A 21,357-nucleotide genomic window follows, 5' to 3' on the forward strand; every position below is an offset into this window, starting at 1 on the left:
TTAGTATGAACTGGACTGCAATTTTGACAACTTTATATTTTGTATTGAATTAATTGCCATTGCCTCAGAAGGCATTAGCTTTCAGACAAGAATTATTTTGACTTAATACAAACGTCTGCTGGTTAAGGAACATTCAGGCATGATTGTACAGCCAATGAAAAATAAATTAGTAGAAGAAGAAGAGTTTGGATTTGATATCCCGCCTTTCACTCCCCTTCAGGAGTCTCAAAGCGGCTAACATTCCCCTTTCCCTTCCTCCCCCACAACAAACACTCTGTGAGGTGAGTGGGGCTGAGAGACTTCAAAGAAGTGTGACTGGCCCAAGGTCACCCAGCAGCTGCATGTGGAGGAGCGGAGACGCGAACCCGGTTCCCCAGATTACGAGACTACCGCTCTTAACCACTACACCACACTAAAAAAATAGGCTGCAATCCTATGCTTGCTAACTAAGTAGTTTAGGCTGCAATCCTGAACACACTTACAAGGAAGTAAGTCCCATTTAACGCAACTTCCAAGTAGACATGCATTTTAATGTAGACTTACGCAATAGGATTTCTGAGGGAACATGTTGTAAGATTGGGCTGTAGGTTTAGTCACATGACACATTATTTGGAAGCGTGTTTTACAAGTAAACAGACTACAATTCATTGCATCTTTTTATTTTTCTGAATTTTAACCTTTTGAATAATTTTTACTCCCTTAAGAACAATTAGAGGCTTCCAGTAAATATTTCCCACTTATGGACATCATAAAACTGAAGAAGTAGTTACAGGAATGTTCTGCTGGCATTTAAGGATTTCATCTAAAGAAAAAGTATTCATTTTTTATGTTTATTGCATAAAATAATTCATTTATAGCTTCTTAATACTCTTCCACTGTACTATATTTTCCCAACAGTTCACATGAAATTGTGTGAATAGGAAAAAAATAAATAGGGAATCTATATAGTGTCCTCTGAAGAATGCCTTCAAAACATGAAAATTATAAAAGAATTTAATGTCATTAAGATGGGAAATGTGCCTGGATATCAACATGGCATAGATCAGATTACTACGGTACAAAAATGTGCGACTATAAAAGCCATTCCCCCATTAAAATATTAGTTTCAGAGGAAATTATGTATCAGCAAAACTTTTAAAAAGGTGAAGGTTAAAGGAACTGGAATCATACAGAATTGCAATTTACAGTGCATTCCTACATATGTCTACACAGGAGCAAGTCCCATTGGGTTCAATGGAACATGCCCCTAGGTGTTTATAGGATTGCAGCCTTTACTGGTTGCTAATAGTAAACAGTAACTTTATTTAGGGAAGTGGAACTTCTAAATCCCCATGGCTTCAAGAACTCAGTGTAAAATACTGGAGGCAGAAATACTGAGGAATAGCATCTTCAGAAATATGTAACAAACATTAGCAGAATAAGCATGGACATTTAAGTTTGTACAGTGACATTTTAAAAATATAGGCACATGATTCTCAATGCACTGATTGCTACAATATACATGGCAAGGCAGCTTTTGCACACCTTTAAATTTATGTGTATGTTGCAGTTTAACTGATAGATGAATTTTACAGTATTATTTATTCTTCCATTGTTTTAAATCATTACATCATTTTCTACATTCAATTAGAGCATTCAGACCACCACCACCAGAACAAATTTGGTGCAGGAGAACGGAATGTAACCACCACTGTCAAATAAAAAGTATGTGTTTTAATGTCCTTCCCCCCTTCCCCCCCAAAAACACTACATGGACACCAAAAGAGTAACAAGATGTATCAAAAAATAAGGCACATTTATTTTGATATTGAAATATTGAAATAGAAAAAGGCTTTCAGAGAGCATTAGTATCCAAATGTTCTGTAAAAAAATCTTGTATTCATGAAATTATAGACTTAACTTTCTTTACTCTTCATAATGGAGTAATTGCACATATCCCAATGTGTCAAGTAACGAAACAGAAGTTTGTTTGACATTTCCAAGAAAGATGAATCTAAAATTCCGGAATTTTAACTTCTGCCACTTCAAGATGGTAGGACAAGTGATTATAATTTTCCACACTTCTCAAAGGCTCTTGGATTTCACTCTACGGCTAGAGTGGGATAAATGCAGACTCCATGTGGAACAAAATTGTAACTGTCGCTTATAGAAGTCTTTACAAGTATTTGGACAATAGCTTCGCCAGAGCATATTCAGGGTTTTAATTCCAGACTGTACTATCTGGGATTTCAACAATATGTAATTATTTAAGACCCAATTACAGATCAGAAAACCATTTAAAAATCAACAGTCCCAACCTTTCAAACACAAAAATCATAAACTTAGAAGCCATAAACTAACATTTAACCTGAGATTCACTATGTCGATGAAAATATCCTTTGTTTTTCTTCCACTTCTTATACTGATGTTGGCATTTTGTTAATGGTAAAGTTGCTTGCTTGCATCATGGCTTTTTACTGTGCTGGAGATCAAATAAATTCTGGAGTGAATGTACTGTCACAGTATCAAAGAAGCTGGAATAGAAATGTGCTTCTTATTGCACACCAATCTTTGAGAAAAGTTGCAGATTCTTCTTTAGCATTTGAGTTCTAAAGGTCAAGTTTCATCTCAGCTGAATTCTGTATGTGTTTATCTCCATAGGACTCATACTGATTTCACTAATGTTTCTGGCATCTGGAGGTGAATGCATCAAAGATAAGGATGTAGGTATAAGACTTCCCACATGGAACTTGTTAAAGAGTCTGTGCACCTTTAGCTGGAGAAGTAAAAAAAAAAGATCATTATTTATAACACAGAATTGGACATGAATTTTAACTTCACTCTTTAATGATTTTCCAACTGAGTTCCTCGTAAGTAGATTCTAACTAGGGCTGGGCGAAATATGGATATATCGTCCAAAACCGGCTTGAAGTTCACATCGTGAAAACCATTTCATAATATTTATAACCTGGCAATATATCACAAATCACAATGTGTGTGAGGGCTGGGCAATTATCTGGCTTTCAAAATCGTGATATATCACCAGCAAAACATCACGATATACCATGATATCTGAAATAAGCATGGAACTATGCAGAGGTGAGCAGGGCACTACAATTCTGCTCACTTAAGTGAACTGCAGGCTTGTGTTTCTCAAGCAGCAGTCCCTTGTCATGCAACATGGGAGACGTCTCTTAAATTGAAGAGACTTTCAGGACTGATTTGTGGCATAGTATAAGAGCCTGCTACTCCAAGGAAAGAAGGTAGAAAATCCAATTGAGCAGGTCCAAGCCAAGCAGGTCCACTGTATTCTGCTCTGGTCAGACCTCACCTGGAGTACTGTGTCCAGTTCTGGGCACCACAGTACAAGAAGGACACTGACAAACTGGAACGTGTCCAGAGGAGGGCAACCAAAATGGTCAAAGGCCTGGAAATGATGCCTTATGAGGAACGGCTAAGGGAGCTGGGCATGTTTAGCCTGGAGAAGAGGAGGTTAAGGGGTGATATGATAGCCATGTTCAAATATATAAAAGGATGTCACGTAGAGGGAGAAAGGTTGTTTTCTGCTGCTCCAGAGAAGCGGACACGGAGCAATGGATCCAAACTACAAGAAAGAAGATTCCCCCTAAACATTAGGAAGAACTTCCTGACAGTAAGAGCTGTTCGACAGTGGAATTTGCTGCCAAGGAGTGTGGTGGAGTCTCCTTCTTTGGAGGTCTTTAAGCAGAGCCTTGACAACCATATGTCAGGAGTGCTCTGATGGTGTTTCCTGCTTGGCAGGGGGTTGGACTCGATGGCCCTTGTGGTCTCTTCCAACTCTATGATTCTATGATTCTAAGCCATTATCAAAAGCAGCTGACTCAATCTCTGCCAACTTCTTTCTCTACAACCGTATGAATACATCTAAAATATTGTAGAATACCTTTCCCTGAGTTGTAGAGCAGAGGAGGCCCAGGTCTGTGCTTGTGAACCTACAATCAAATCCCTTCCTGTGAAAAATCAGGGCTGCTTCCTCAGATGGCCCAGAACCTCCCTGCAAAACAAAAGGAGAAATTGTGGACAAAGGGGGTGGGAAGAGGAGGAAAGAACTGTAGAGTCTGGGCAGAGGCACAAACTTTAGAATCGTGACTGAAACTGCTAGGAAATTGACAAGTTACTCGGGAGCCCAACATTGCATAACTTCACTGATTATTGCTATGATTTTAGACCTCAGTTATATGGCTATAACAGGTTCAGTCACATACATAATTTTAATTACTATACTAAAACTTAGAAGATTTTGGCATACATAGCAGTTATATCCCAAAATGCATGTGTGCAGGAATACAGATGTTATCTGAAGCAGGTTATGGGCTAATAAACAGCTCAGTAAGATGAACAAAGCATCTGTTACTTTATATACCATTAGATTCACTTGGCAGTGGCACTAAAAACTAAGCCAGAAATTCAGGCAAAATAACCTCCCACATAACTAAAACAGTGCATACGATTGTACAAAAAGTAAGTGTCTAAGCTTTTTTAGTTGTTTTTTTTAAAGGATTCAGGAGCCTACAATGTTAGCAGGCACATACAATAGCTCTTCTAAAAGGCAGAAGATGGGAATACATGATAGGTGTGCAAAATATGTACATTTTTTTTGAAGCAGAAATCTCAAAAACCATGCTCTCAGCTACTAAATGATATGGAAAACACCATTAGAGAAATTTACACAAAGAGCCATCCATGACTAGTAGCCTACATGAAGCTGTCTAATTAAAGCCAATTAAAACTAGTGGCCACCATCATATCTTATGGCAATAGTATGTTGTGCCCTGCACTGAAGTACATTTCTGGCATATCATCTATCCCTTTAATGATAGCAAAACAAATACGGCAGCGAATTTCAGCATGCCTACCTGTTGCCCATTAAGCAAGATTGTCTGCTCTTTTTTTAGGCTTTTGCTTTAAAATATTTGTTTTTCTAAAGGCTGCCCACTATCCACCCCGTGTGTAAGAACACTTCTCCCTTTATTTATTTAACGCTGTGAACAGGAGCATGGCTATTTTATGACAAGACTTCATCACACCTTCCCTATTTTTGCAGGAGGGGAGGAAAGATGCTACTGCCGAGAAAGAGAGAACAGAGGCAAATGTTATCTGGAAAAGTCTTTTGGTTCTTCTTGATTACCAAAATTCATCTTATTCTCTGTCTAGTTTAAATCTGAGTATTTTAATGCTACTAATGAAAGATTGTAACATTTCGTAATTTCACATTGTCTTAAATAAATACGTTGACGTTTATCATTCCAATAATATGCATCATTAGGCAGAGAAATCTACAATTTTATTGTTCCTTGTACAAAAATGATGGTTTGTGGTCTATAAGGAAGCAGACATTTATCACTCTCTACTTCAGTAGACTCACATAACGAAAGCCCATACGTAGCATACACAGAGTTATTGCCCATAGAAATTAATTCTGTTTGTGGTGTAGAAAAGAAGTGACTGCATCTGTAAATCTACATTCATGGAAGTACATGTCACAAGCTAGGTTGCAAAGCAAAAGTAGGTAAGGAATTGTGCATCTCAAATAAATCATCCTAGTAATCAGACTCAAGCCCTTGCTCACTTCTCAAACTTACTTCTGCACTGCTCTTTGACACCAGAGAGTATCATTAACAGTGTCAATAATGCCAGGCACATTAGGAGTAAAAGATGCTAAGACTGTACTAATTTCTTCAGAGACCCATTTCAGAAGTCTTGTAAAGGGGCTTTCTAGAAAGCAATAGTTTTGAGTATACTGAAATAACTATTTCAAACTTATTTCAAGCTTACCTTTGATTGTATGGTTCTTAAGTTAACTATATTCATATCACAGGGCATGGATGACATTAATGGAGAAAAGGTATTCAACAGCGATGGGATGCCGATGTCTGCATAGGTAATCATTGGAATCAAAGGATGATTTATGAAAGATGATGTTATATGACTAAGGAGAGAAGGAAAGCTGACTGTCGATTTTTCTTCTTTCTATTAAAAAAAGAAGATAGTAGTAAGCTATTTTCAGTTGTGGTACATTGAACATATATACATGCATTCATTAAAGCTGATAAATGAACCCATGAAAACTAAATGGCATTTGGGACATAGGTAGCCAACAGTGTTTTAAAGTCAACAGTGCCCCCCCAAAAATTACCATAAACAGACATACACTCTAGCGGTCAAAAGAAGCCACAGCACTGTTAGGGCATATACTTTAACCTATGGCACAGTGTGTGAATTGTGTAGTTTCTCTTTCTCTCATATAGAAGTGATTATGCAGCATTTGGAAGTGCCTAGCTGATCTATTGGGGGTCTATATGCATATCCCAAAGGAACTGGTTCTTCATCATTCATACTCTCTGTGGGGGTCTTTTGCATCCATCTGTCATGCTGGTTCCTGACCAATGACTGAACAGTGTGTTCTTTTAATCCTGAAGTAAACAGAGGTAGCCTTTTCTTGGTTTACTGGGCTGTTTCTCTGTGTGTCTCATTTAACTAGGTAACCTGCTATACTCTGCCTATATCCAACATTTGTAGCACCATTTATGGCTTTTCAGGCAGCGTTAATAAAGATTTTAAATTTAACTGCTACAACAAGACTTCCCTGGGGTCACAGTATAATGATCTGTGACTACACCATAGACTGGAATGGTGTTTATCTTTGTCAAATCTGTACCACTTAAGACTGTGATAAATAAATACTTTCAATTTAAAGCAGCTTGGCTTGTACACTCAGGATGTTCTTTATGCACCCCTGTGAAAATTTGCTAAGTTGTGCATCTGTATGACTTTATAGTAGATAAAGTAAAATGATGCAAAGCATGATGCTGAAATATTTCATCTTAAGAGTAGTGTAGAGGACCAAATATTCAACTATTATCACTGCTATCCCACTCCCAACAATGAGCCTCCACCACAATCACTGTTTCTTTCCCTATCCCTATTCCCTCCTTCTGCATGTAGAAGGCCCCATGTGCTCCCCTGCAAACCACAGGAGTCTTACAGTGATGCCTGATGTCTACAGTTCTACAGATGGAAGAATCACCTTTCGCCCAACCCCCTTCCACCAGAATTTATTTGGACTTAGTAAGTGACATTATAGCAACATATTCTTTCATATGAACTCCCTAAAACAGGGAAGAACAGAAAAACTTTATGACACACCCTGGTCAGGTTCAGTAACATAAGTGAATCCATATTTGGAATACTGAAAGATTAATGTACTAATTAGAGATATGGAGAATCCCTTGGTAAAATGTTCTTATGATACATATACATGTACATATATTTGGAAGCTAATGTTTAAGAAACTGAAATCAAGTTATTTGTAACACTTCTCCTACCATATCTACTCCATTTCTTTTCTCCAACAGAATTCGGAATAGATTAGCTGTGATTTTGTTATCTTGTACACCTTGTCCTAAACCTCGATTGTCGTCCTGCATAAGTCGGCGATCCATGATGACCTCTAATTGGCCTAAAAACAAACATTCGTCTTATTTTGGATCCATCACTCAGCACTCTGTTAAAGTATCTAAAAATCATACTGCTACGAAAAACTACTATCTATCTGTAACTGCTACGAAAAACTACTGCTATCTGTAACTGCTACGAAAAGACGGACTACCCATTATTCTACATATACATAAAGGCTAGAAATATTAACAGGTATACAAAATTGGGAGTCTTAAAGCTCTCCTAATCCAAGAACCTTTGTCCAAAATATTCATAAACATTGCTCTACTTATATTACTTTTTCCTCCAATGTTTTAGCAAGCACCTACATATCTTATCAACTATTCATAGAGCCTTGATTAGCCTTGGAAAATTCCATGGAACTTGAGCTATGTTATGACCACAACATGGTTTACTTTCCAGCATAGTCAGTCTTTAAAACCTTCTAGTGTTACTTACCACTTTTTAAACTTGCAACGCCAAGAGACTGAGCAGAAAGAAGAGACAAGCGTATCTTGCTATCCTGGACATAAGCCATTGTTGCCATTGGATAAATATTTGCTTGAAGAGGCAATTTGCTCATTGTCTGTCTAGGCTGAATCTAAATTAACAAATGTGACTTCAGTAAATTTCATTGATAATTTACATAAGACAAATAGAAAAAAACTTTTTGCTAAATGGTAATTGAATACAGTCGTACCTTGGAAGTTGAATAGAATCTGTTCCGGAAGTCCGTTCGACTTCCGAAATATTTGACTTCCAATACGTGGCTTATGATTGGCTGCAGGAGCATCCTGCAGCCAACTGGAAGCTGTGGAAGCCCCATTGGATATTCGGCTTCCGAAAGAACGTTTGAAAACCGGAACACTCACTTCTGGTTTGGAATTTGGAGCCGGTTTGGTTTGGAGCCAAGGAATGACTGTACTATACTTTCAGGCTTGCCCAATTTCTGTTTCGTTCCCTACAACCAAGTTATTGATGACAGCCTATAAACAAGTTATCTTTCTAACTAATATTTTAACAAACAAACATCTGTATGCAACACACCTAAATCTGTGGCAGCTCCCAGAGGAAAGTCACAGATTATAATCTCAGTGAAAGGGTGAACTGGTATAAGAGAAGGTGGTTAACAACTGGGTTTTTATTTCTCTTCATCATTTCTGAGATTCACTTTGCTTTCTGTGTGCCTGCTAATCTTCTAATTTACCATGTGCAAGAGCTTGCATACATGTTGCTGAAAATACAGGGAGCTTGCCTGAGTGAGGTCTGCTGCATTCCACCACGGCTGTGGGTTCATCAGCAAACATACTGATTGCACCAACCTCAGGTTATGCTAGTTGATAACTCCCTTTTAAAGGGAATGGAAGCACCTCTCTGCTGTCCTGACTTGGGAATCCAGGTAAGTGAGAGAGACAAAACATGGGGACAGACATGGTATCATTAGTGGGAGATAAAAGGTGGCATTTCTTCATTAATGTCTGATAAAATTGAGTGGAATTTTTAAAAAGTAGGGGATCAGGAGGATGGGAAGATAACATAAATATTTTAAGATTTTCATCCAGTTTATAGAATTTTTTTTTAAATTGTTACTAATTTTTTTAAAAAAAACACCGCTCCAATAAAAGATGGGAGTAAATGTTAACAAAAAGGCTAATCTAAAATGTAGAACATAACCCCTGTGTTTAAATTAACACATGGCGTTTACCTGGTATCCATTGAGGTCAGTGTAAAATTTGTTATGGCTTTCTATGTCAGATGAAATCCGCATTGCAATCTCACGATTGTATTCTCCTCTAATGTCCACAATGTTGGATACCTCAAGGGACTGACCTTCAAGCCCTAAATATAAAATGAGATTCAGTAACTTCCAAATACTAGTCAAACCCATGATCCTAAGTAGTAAGGAACCAGTCAAGTGCAACATATATTTGCAGCTCAATAGGAGCCTCGTAAAGAGTGGTTTCATAGATGCTTCTATTGGTTAAATCTCTAGAGCTGCATATCCTGCTTTAGAAGAGGACTGCAACCAAAGGAAAGATGTCAGAAAACGCCATATTTTGCACATGATATATTTATTAATTCAACTGATTCCACCTTTGTTGCTCTCCTTTGATTTTCAAAAGTAGTGTGAATTAAAGAATGAGTTGGGAAATTATTTATGAGTTGGGGGGGGATGTTTAGATCTACCTTCCACCAAAAAACCAGAGCCCTTTTGTTGGGAATAACCCAGACAGAAATTCCCAGGTGCCAGAAAAGTTTTGTTTATGTATGCAATATGTTAGCCCCCAAATGGAAATTGAGCAAAGGTCCCTTGTAAAGAGCACTGGCAACTTTAAATGTTAGAATATGAAGAAAAACTTGCAGGTTTAACCCACAGAATAAGAGAACAAGAAGAACGTATATTTAAAGAAGAATGGAAAATATTTATTGAATATATGGAGAATAATTGTACACAGCTGAAAACACTGGCAGCATTAAGATAAATTCAAAGGAGTAGGACTTCCAGGTTGGCGCCATCGCCGAATGGCGGATTCCCTCCGAGCTCCGGAGGGAGTCTGCTCGACAGGGGCCGGGTTTTGCCGCGCCGGCGACGCGGGGACCCTTAAAAACCACGGGCGCGGATGCCCGTGGACATGGTGACTCAGCGGGCACCGTTAGCGCCCTGCCGACCCGCGAAGGAGCCTTTTTAAAGGCTACGGAACGGGGGACGGGGAGCAGCGCGGTGCTGTGAGTCTACTGCTTCCCCTGCCGAGCGAAGCCGCATGCCATTCGTCGGAGAGCGCTGACTTCTTCCTTTAAAAATTTGGACTCAAAATCAAGAACAACAACCCGTGAGTAATTTGGAAATTGGACTAAAATTATTCTTCTTTTTTGTGGATTCGGCACGAGCAGGGGAGGTGCAAAGAGGAAGTCTGTCTCCCCCCCCCCAATTGTAAACATTTTAAAGCAAGGATTTGTCAACTAAGGTTGAGAGAAGAGTTGTTGTTTTTTCCTGATTGGATAAAAGTTATTAATTCCACGGATTTAAAAGTTTAAGTTACTGTGCTGGAGGATAAGAGTTTGTTTATTTTTTATTAAGTGCCACTCTTCCCGAGACCGGGAGTAACCCGCGAAAGGAGCCTGCTGAGGAGTTACAGAAGATTTTGACAGCTGTTAAATTAGCTGTCAAAGTCGGAAAAACTGAAAGTTTTGGTTTAGCCGGTTATATCGTTACAAGGTATTGAAAATAAAGAAAGATTGATACAAATTAATTTGACTTTTGGACTGGAAGTGAAAGGAATACTAAGTAACCAGAATCCCTCTAGAGGGGATTCACGGACATTACAAGAATGGAAATAGGTCGGAAAATACTGGCTGATCTGGATGAGGTTGTTTTTCTCATGGGAAAGCTGCAAAAGATGTACGAGCAAAGCCATGTTTTGTCTACAAGTCCTACAAAACCGAAGTCAACAGCAAATATATCTACTGAGTTGGAAAAGGACTTGATATTTAAAACACAGGCAGCTGGACAAGAAAAGAAACCAGAGACTGAAGAGGAGGAAGAGATATTTGCTGAACAGGAAGAGCAGAAAGGAGGGGCGGCCGAAATGTCACAGAAGGTAAATGAGAGCTGGAGGCCTGCCAAGATGGTTATAAATCTGATTAAGGTGGAAGCCGGAGCTTTTGGGGTATTTGGACTTAAGAAACAGAACTTGAGCTCCACCTTTAAACAAGGAGGCCTGGCTGGAAGGAACATGGACATTATAGAGAGAGTGCCCCTTCGAGGTTGGGTGTTAAACATAAGGGACTATCAAAGAAGCCGGCAGAAAGGGACTGAGAGAGATTCAAGAGCCTCGGACGTGAGGTCACCAGGCTAAATAGATGGACTAATGGACTATGGTTTGGGATTGAAACCGGGGAGAGAAGGGTGGGGTTTGGAAATCCAAAGGGGGCCTGATCTTTTTTACTCTGTGTTAAATTTTATGTTGTTATCACTATAAGAATGGGGATTTCGTGGAAGGGAAATAGGGTCAACCTTAGAAAAAGTTTTTTATAAATGATTAAGGTATATAAATTAAAAGTTGACATACAAATTGAACTAAATATAATAATGAATTAAGGGTTAAAATTTAATATAAATGAACATAATAACAAATTAAGGTTAAGAAATTAGAGATAAGAACTTGTTGGATAAATATTTGGATTTGGAATACAAGAAGGGGAGGTGAGGGGAAGTCGTGGAAAGAAGTTATTGAAAATGGGAATCTAAAGGTTGAATTTTTTTGTGTTTTCTTTTTTTCTTTTTGCTTTTTTGTATCATTTGAAACTCTAATAAATATTACTTTTTAAAAAAAGAAGATAAATTCAAAAGAGTAAACAATATTTGATCGATGTAAAAGTGGAAAATTGATTTGAATTGTTATAGTAAAATATGCAGGAAAGTATGATTTGTAATATGAACTATGGAAGGAGAAGAAGGAAAGCCATTGGATATTTTAAAGGTTGTATAATGTTTACCGTATATACTCAAGTATATGCCGACTTTTTCAGCAATTTTTTTATGCTGAAACCCCCCCCCCCATGGCTTTTACTTGAGTGAGGGTCCCTGGCAGAGGCTGTTGTCTATATCTATAGATATATAGATATATAAGGCTGTTAGTTGAAACCAGTTGACGTTCCCAAACACTTTTCAAAGGCACCACCACAAACAATGGATTACATTAATCTAAAGTAGGCTGAATAAATGTAGCAGATCAAAGTGTTCATTTCTGAACAACTCTCACTGCAGTTAACAAGTTTCTAAAATGGTAAACTGTAGGAAAGTCAACTGTATTCACATGCACCGAAACAAGACAATATTAAACCCTAAAAGAACTGGAACATAATTGCACAGCTAGATTTGCTAACAATACATTACCATGAACTTTGTAAAGTCGTATTGTGTGTGTCAAATGATGGAAAAAAGTAGTAACTTCAGAAAAGATCCTCCCATGTGTAACTCGTATGATAGGTGGATCAGAGAAAACATAGGGCTGCAAAAAGACAAAAGCAAAATTATGTTAGTACTTTGAATCTTCACATTTCATTGTCTTGCTTAAGGGGGGGGCACCGTTGTTGCAACCCTTCAGAGCAGCTCCAAAAAGTAGGAAGAAGCATGTCCCTCACACATCCTCTTTCACCACATCCGTGGAATGCCTTGAAAGAGCTCCAAGTTAAAATCGTACTTTGTATGAGAGAGATGGATTTTGGGCCACATTTACCGTATTTTTCGCTCTATAACACGCACCCGACCATAACACGCACGTAGTTTTTAGAGGAGGAAAATCCATAGGCATGCCACCCGTAGGCATTTCCTCCATAACACGCACAGACATTTCCCCTTACTTTCTAGGAGGAAAAAAGTGAGTGTTATGGTGCAAAAAATACGGTATCTTGTAAAAGATCCCTCAAGCTTCAACCAAGAGCTATATGAACAAAGGACAATTGTTATTCAACAACATCCGGTCGCTAATTAAATAGTTTCCCTCTTTCTGGCACAGCTTTTCATAAAACTGGAATATTTATTTTTGGAAATCCCAAGAAAACCGGGAGATGGCCTTCTCAGTCATTGGCAGCGACAGCAAGCCCCCTCCCCTTATAAATGCACAACCAGGAGCACATTTCAAAGGTCCTGATCATTCATTGGCTGCCACATCTCCACCTGCCCCTCTTCTGATGGAGGCCTGGGACAGGTGGTTGTGGTTTGGGGGAGGGGGTAATGGCTTCATGAGTCAAGCAGCGACCCCTCCCAGACCTAATTAGGTCTGTGGGTTGGATGCTCCTCAATGCTGCTGTAGATCCCCGTTTCCAAAATGTTTTGTATCTGCAGTTTATCTTCAGTTAAAAATGAAGGCCCATTTCACTATCTACTTCAATATTTTAGGTTGGCTGTGCAGTTGCCCTTCCACAAATGGAAAGCTTCCTTCCATTGATGGAAGAAGCTGTGGAGTACAAGACAATTCACCCTGATTTCCTCACCTCATCTCTTACAACCTAGTTCTCCCAATCCTTAAGGGTATTGTTTTCAAGAAACACAAAGGGGCCGCAGCAGGAGGGAGTAACCAGCAAAAATCACCCTGCCTCTGTTTCTTCCAATAAGAGCATATCTGGATTAAGTCCTGTCAGGGAACTGCCATCGGAGGAACAGGTGGTGGAGGGGCTCAGGGAGGAAGGAAGAGACTCAACAGCCGAAGCAGGAACCAGCAGGGGGAGGAGTGGATCTCTGAGGGAATGCGAGCAGGAGGGAGGGCTCAGAGACGCTTCCAGCGAGAACAGTGGGGAGGTATCTGAAGCTCCCATAGGGAGACCCACACCTCGCCGGAAACTGTCACGCCGTGAGTCCAGAAGGCGGGTTTCCGTTAAGGAGCTCTTATGCTGGAGACGATTCCGAAAAAAACCACTGTCGGAATCTACAAGTGACTAGGGCAGACATGTTTGAGGAGCTCTGTCACACACAGAGGTTTGTGGAGTTGCACAAACTCAGAGGGACCACGATTTTACGCACAAGCAGCTAATCATCCCATCACAAGTCCATATATTTTTTTAGTGATACCTATATAACACGACAAGTGATAAAAATGTTCTTGATCAGATCCCAGTTTACCACTAATGGATAGCTAAATGAGCACTGACTCTCAAGAGATTCATCCTCCTTTCTTCCCAGTCCGTCATGACTCACTTTTCTCAATCCAGTGCTTTTCTGGGAGGTCACAACATCTATTTCAAAAGTGGGGGAAGTTTTCCACTAGCAGAATGGTACCTCTGGATCAAAGCCAGTATATACACTCTTCCCTGCTTTCCTCAATATAGTCCAAACACAAGCCTATTATTACCTTGGCGTCTCCATCCGGTAAGAAGAGATAAGCCCCACTCTTATCTCTGTTACTTGTAGTCCCATACCAAACAAATTCCATCTTGACACGGTGATTTTTATTATTTTCTTTCGTATTTACTTTCTAAAGGAATAATAATAATAATAATAATAATAATAATAATAATAATAATACTGTTATTCCACATTATTTCAATCTCAAAATATTTTCAAATAGTTAAATATACATACCTCAAGAAGCCCAGAATTCCCAGAGAACCAGACTTTCATGTAAGAGTTCTCTAGCATGATCTCATCCAGAGCATTCTCTATCTCTTTAACGTTGAAAACTCTATAGGGCTTGACTAGCTTAGCTTTGTCGTTATGATAGAGATTATAGTCTGCCAATGCAGCTTCAGAACTCAGACCCTCCAGCAGCTGGTAAACTCCAAAACCCAAGGGTGGTATACGAACCAAGAAAGAAATCTGTTAAGTGAAGGCAAAGAAAGGTTATTTTTTCCAATATCAAGAGCAGACATCCAAGTGTAAACAAAATTATTTGGTCCCCAAAGGATGACTTATACCAAGATCCTAAACTCACAACAGTGCTAGGAACTATTTTCTAATCAAAGCCAACATCCTTGTTATGAACAGACATGTGAAAATAATGGTACTCAAGAGAGCTAGATCTCATTTAGCAGGATTCTTTTCAGTTTATTAAATCCATGCTTTCCCTACAATAAAGCAGAACCTAGGACACAATATTAGCTACAATAGCTGCCTTTCAAATAAACTGTGTTCAGTCAAAGATTCCACTACATCAATTTATCCTCATTTTCTTCTATTCTAAGAAATTCAAAGGTAATGATGCAATCAAATTCTTCTACGTTTGAGAAACTTGAGGAGCAATGAATCAACAAAAAAATATTTTGGAGCAACAAACTATCCTTGTTTTAATCACTGCATGTACTCTTACTTGACTATATGAAGAACTGCAATGCTTTTCCTTAAAGCGGTTTCACACAAGACACTTACTTATATTTCAAGCAAGAGACAGAAAGGGAAATCAAGAACAGTTATTTTCTGCATGCTCAAACACTACAGCTGCATCCCCTCAGTAGGTTTCTTGTACTTCAGAAGTTGCAGGGGGAAAAATGTTTTCATTTTTCACTTTTAGGAAACTCTTACAAAAAGCATAAGGATTATAGCAGGGGAAAAATGTTGATGGAAATTCCACAGAATTTTATGAAATTGGAGAGCCAAGAGAATTTGAAAGGAAACATAACCTGGATTCTCCTTTTCCAGAGTGACAAACAAAATAACTTATTTTATGTTCAGAGAATTGTTAACTTCAAACTTACACATTCTGCTCTGACTTCTCACAATCAGGAAAAACATAATTAAACTAAATATTTGAAACGAAAAATTGATATTTTTTTGTCACTTTGGAACTATAACCTGGATTAAAAGAAAGCTTTAGTAGGACTACAATCCTATACCCAAAAATTTCTTAGGAGCAACCTTCAAGAAATTAAAGTGAGCTTACTTCCAAGTAAACACACATGATGTAGTAATTTTATGCACCTTCCAAGTCTCAAATGCATAGGTATCTCATTGCTATTTATAAAGGGGGAGACAATAATCAAATCCCAAAGTTAAAATTATTACTTGTATAGTTTAAAAAATTTCCCAAATACATTATCTAGCAACAGTTGTAGATGACTGAATTCCTTTTTTGTTTGTCATTTGTACTACTGCTTCCCACATACAAAATATTCCCATGCTTGTTCAATACAAGTTCATAGAGGTATTACAAATAGCTTACCTGGTATGCATCGTATGTTATTTTAGCAGCTCCATCCCATACTGCGGTAAGCTGGACCACAACTGGTCTTCCAGAAGGAGACAATACTTTAACTCGAGGTGTATTCACGTAGACTGAAACCACTGATGAGCGTTCTTGTTCTGTAGGGTTATAAATCAAAAGGTACCTGCAAGAAATGTTGCCAGATCTTTACAAAAACAAAGTTATTTGATCAAAGACTTCTTTTTTCACCTGAATTACCAAGCTAGGAAATTATACCAAGAAAACAAAAAGAATACATGGGCACAATGCATCTAGATGCACAATGCATCTAATATGCTAGCTAGATATTAAGAGTTTTTCTTTTAAGAACACTTTTGAAGAGAAAATACTGAAAAGTTCTTGGCAAATCTTTTTCAGATAAATCTATTCATTTACCAGTCACCTTAAGTGTTTCATGTCTAGAGCCTCAAAATACAGTTTAATATGGTGTGTATATTCTCTTAAAAGCATATACAACTTGTTGAAATTACTTTATATCATTGGGTTGGGGTTCAGATGAGCTTCCTCTGTTGGAGGAAACATTTTCCTCCTTCAGAAAGGTGCTTTTGAGATCTATCTGCAAAACACTGAATATCACCCAACAAACGAAGCCAAGTATTGTAGCTGAATCAAAGAACATCTGGACAGTTGCTATTTCTTAGCCCAAACCACAAGCAATTAGTATAGAAAGAAACGATGCAGCTATATCTTAAAATATGCATTCACATAAATTAAAAAGGGGAAAAAACTGTTGGAATATAATGAAAACACTGGTATACATTTTATCAATTTCTGTTCTTACACTTTCTATCACACTACTTTGTCTCAGTTACTTAACTTCCTAGGTGATTTCTTGCAAGAGTGCATTTGTAAGCTGCACTGGTCAATGTGAATATACTGACATGACCTCTATTTAAAAGGTTGATATTTAAAGAATCCAAAAAGTTAAAATCAACTGAATCACCCTTTCCCAATAAAATTCATCCAAAATTAACCTGAGAACAATGGCAAAGAAGAGCATTTATACTGCTAAACATCCAGATACCCCTTGTTTGAGTTACTCCCCATGTTCACTGGCATCTAAGAGACATGCAACTCACGTGTGACCGTGTATACATGCAGTGACGGGAAATAAATAATTCGATTCAAACTAGAAAGGAGTTCTTGTGGCTCACGAAAAGACTAACCCCAGAGCCGGAAGAGGGTATCAGTGGAGGTGGAGGAAGCCCTGAAGAGACTGGACTTGGTTTATGCTGCTTAGCCTCCCCGCCTAACAGTTGATGTGTGTGGTAGCGCAGCCGCCGCTGCCACCACTTTCCTACACATCTCTCCTGCCAGCTCCACAATTCTAGTTGTGGATATTTTTGGATAAAGCATTCCCCCCCCCCCCAGTATGGATTGAGGAGAGTGGCAGAGATGGCATTTAAAGGGTGCTCCCCACGTCACACAACTTCACTTATGCACACGCGGGCCTGCAATGTAACCCCCACGTAAGTGGGGGGTGCCTGTACTAGTGAAACTCATCACGACGACGTGGTTATATATATGCATCACCCAGTTTTTCATCTCACCACTAGGAAGTACCAGCATGCCTTAAGCCTTGGCCTTCTCAAGATTTATTCTGTTCTCTGTACAAGAGAACTTATCTTACTCATTCAAATGTAGAACTACAGTTGTCTCTAACTTTACATGAGCTGCAACAAATTATGAGACACACCGCTTGCACTTCAACAGTTCAATCTAAGACACAAATATTAAAAATTATGACATAAAATTTTCTATGGAAAAAAATGACAGGAAATGTGTTGGGGTTTTTTTGCATATTATTTTTATGTAGTGTAAATTCAATGTCCTTCATAGACATAGCCAGCCTAGGCTTGCATAGACTATGTAGATGCTTGATTCTGAGATATATTATTATTACCGTATTTTTCGCTCTATAACACGCACCCGACCATAACACGCACATAGTTTTTATAGGAGGAAAATCCATAGGCATGCCACCCGTAGGCATTCCCTCCATAACACGCACAGACATTTCCCCTTACTTTCTAGGAGGAAAAAAGTGAGTGTTATGGTGCAAAAAATACGGTAATTATGTGGTGTCATCTATGTACATGGTGCTTTCCAAGGAATGGGAGAACAGATCCCTACCTCAAAGTTGCCTCTAATCTCTCTGAATTTTAATGCCTGTGAATAATAATAATAATAATAATAATAATAATAATAATAATAATAACAATTTTATTTTTACCCCACCCTTCTGGCTAGTTTCTAGGCATCTTACAACATCAACTTATCTAAAACATAATAAAAACATCAATCCTTATAAACCTCCCTATACAGGGCTGCCTTCAGATGTCTTGTAAAAGTCAGATAGTTGTTTATTTCCTTGACATCTGAAGGGAGGGCATTCCACAGGGAAGGTGCCACTACTGAGAAGAATTTCACAACAGAAATTCAGGCCATATAAGAACTTAATTCTGTCTGTCTGTCTGTCTGTCTGTCTGTCTACCTACCTACCTACCTACCTATCTTCTTCAGCATAGTGTCTTTAAGAGATAGTGATACAAAAGGAAAACCAAGTGACAACTTGTTCTTGTTTCCACCTCATCTGAACAGCAATTTAAAAATAACTGCTGCTTGAAACTGTCCTTGAATCTCCAAGCAGTGCAGATGTGGAAGTCCTATGTCAGATTAAAAACAAAGATGCATATGAACAGGAAGTTGCAATGCAGAGATATTATCCAAAGCCACTCTCTGGTGGGGGAAGGTCAGAGAATAATTTAATGATAAATGTACCTAGAACCCCCAAAAGTTGAGGTCAACCAAACTCAACCACGTATTAAAATGTAACTGGGGAACAAACAGAAGGGAAGGTGAAAGAGGAAATTAGGAGTCCATTAAGAAGAGAAAACCTACATTGTGATTTTAGTCAAGAATTAAGCCCGCAATTTGGGAAATGAAAACACCATGCAAACAACAGGGCGCGTCCTGTCAATTTCAGGTACACAATTGTGTGTTTTACATTTATGACTAATACAGCTCTGCGATGCTATTTTTAAAGCTTTGCATCAGGTCCATCACTTAAAACATCATGTCACCTGTAACAAGATAGAAATCTACAATAAAAATCAAGACACCACACTCACAAAAGACTCTACTTCACTCATACTATGTGGCACAGCACAACATCCACCCATGTGGAAAGACAAATGCTAGATGTAACCCACCCACAAAAAAAACAAGCATGGAGGCAGGTTTACTGAAGGAGGCTTTTCGTACCATCTAAAAAGGTCCCGTTAAAACTGGACTTAAGACAAGAACTCGGAGAAACTGAACATCTACCTCTGTTTCAGAGGCAATAGGCAGCTGTGCTGCTCTCACCATTCAGAGCACTTCTTTGTGGCACTGCCTCAGGGTCTATTTGCTGGAATTGATTTCTTCCTTCAAAAATTTAAAATTGCTCTCCTGTTTCCATCAGCCAGAAAGACCCTGAAGAAAAAAATTTCCAGTCAGAACATTTTACCCCAGAATCAGTAGTGAGGCTCGGCCTAGTCCATCATTAAAGTGCTCTCCAAAATGCCAATTTCTCCTCACACCACTAAGTTTTGTCTGACTCTTATCTGCCACATTCCACGGAAATAACTCTATTCTGGAAGGTACCTGAGCTTTGGGCTCATGCACTAAAACTGATGGTAGCCACCATTAGAGATTTCACGAACAAGAAAATGCCCCTTATGAAGTCCTAGGGACATTAGCAGTACAAGCAAATAGCAAATTATGAGGTCATAAAGATCTGATTGCCCACACACAATAGTAACAGAACAGATGTTATCAAAAAGATTCCCGAAGAACATTTTCCAGAGACAGACGCCACCACCTGCTGCTCTTAACCTTTTTCAAGAAAAACACTTACCTCTATAGTGCCAGAGATACTTTCAAGCAGAATTCTTACATAAACATATGCCCGGACATGGCATCATATAAATTGCAACTAGGATTAAATTTCATCAAATCTGCTCTGAAGCAGGAAAATTTAATGAAACCCCTTCAATGATATAGTACTATATCTTCCAGTGTTTTGATTATGCAACAGCCAAATAGTTTATTGTGATGATGATTCTAATAGTAGTAGCAGCAGTAATTATTATTTCTTCAGTGGTCACAAGATATAGAAATAAAGTGCAAGGTTGAGAAAAAGGCAAATGTCTGCTTCTGAGAAAGCAAAGATGCTCTACTGTTAGGGGACCATGAATATTAATGTAAGGTCATATGCAACCTCACACCCAAAATCTCATCTCTCAAAGCCTCAGCATATAAGTCAAAAGCCATCAATATAAATGTTTTTAATATCTCTGCCAAAAGTAGGGAAAAAACACCTGAATAAGAGCTAATGTATTTAAACTCGAAAATGATGCCCACAGAGAAAGAAAGAATGAAGTCCAAACTTGAGCAGGTTTCTCATGCAAATTGTACAAGGGAAAATGAAGCAACATTACAAAATCTGTTCAACTACATGTATTTCCATACATTAACATGTACGCAAAACAAGAGACTAATGGCCAAAAAAAAAGAACCGCCATGACAACACTCCTTCATGGAACTGAGCTGAGGCCTAAAGGCTTTCATATGCACACCCCACACTATTTTGCCCAATCACACTGCAAATATGATACACAATTCAGGTGATGAGATTGGGCTTTTGAGCATTGACAGCAATATTATAACCAATATTCATATACTACTTACATTCATATAATATATGAATTTAAGTCCTAAATGGCATAGGATCTAAATATTTGATGGGCTGTCTGCTCCCATATAAGGGACGCGGGTGGCGCTGTGGTCTAAACCACAGAACCTAGGGCTTGCTGATCAGAAGGTCGGTGGTTCAAATCCCTGCGACGGGGTGAGCTCCCGTTGCTCGGTCCCAGTTCCTGCCAACCTAGCAGTTCGAAAGCACGTCAAAGTGCAAGTAGATAAATAGGTACCTCTCCGGCGGGAAGGTAAACAGTGTTGCCGTGTGCTGCTCTGGTTCGCCAGAAGCGGCTTAGTCATGCTGGCCACATGACCCGAAAAACTGTCTGCAGACAAATGTCGGCTCCCTCGACCAGTAAAGCAAGATGAGCGCTGCAACCCCAGAGTCGTCTGCGACTGGACCTAACAGTCAGGGGTCCCTTTACCTTTACCTGCTCCCATATAAGATTTCCTGAAAATGACAATC

The 21,357-nt window shown here is 38.8% G+C and overlaps 1 protein-coding gene across 1 annotated transcript in view; it reads right to left on the minus strand.

The window, feature by feature from the left end:
• Positions 1-643: 643 nt before the first annotated feature.
• MAN2A1 (mannosidase alpha class 2A member 1) overlaps positions 644-21,357 on the minus strand; it is a 60,122-nt gene continuing 39,408 nt past the window's right edge. The window contains exons 13-22 of the mRNA XM_081213574.1: positions 16,110-16,275; positions 14,537-14,770; positions 14,307-14,429; positions 12,353-12,467; positions 9,161-9,294; positions 7,915-8,056; positions 7,344-7,477; positions 5,794-5,988; positions 3,902-4,012; positions 644-2,755 (exon numbers count right to left, since the gene is read on the minus strand). Of these exons, the coding sequence (XP_081069700.1) occupies positions 2,603-2,755; positions 3,902-4,012; positions 5,794-5,988; positions 7,344-7,477; positions 7,915-8,056; positions 9,161-9,294; positions 12,353-12,467; positions 14,307-14,429; positions 14,537-14,770; positions 16,110-16,275 (1,507 nt within the window). The 3' untranslated portion in view covers positions 644-2,602. The remainder of the gene's footprint in view (positions 2,756-3,901; positions 4,013-5,793; positions 5,989-7,343; positions 7,478-7,914; positions 8,057-9,160; positions 9,295-12,352; positions 12,468-14,306; positions 14,430-14,536; positions 14,771-16,109; positions 16,276-21,357) is intronic.

The sequence above is a fragment of the Podarcis bocagei genome, assembly GCF_964188305.1.
Source record: "Podarcis bocagei genome assembly, chromosome: 11".
Taxonomy (NCBI): domain Eukaryota; kingdom Metazoa; phylum Chordata; class Lepidosauria; order Squamata; family Lacertidae; genus Podarcis; species Podarcis bocagei.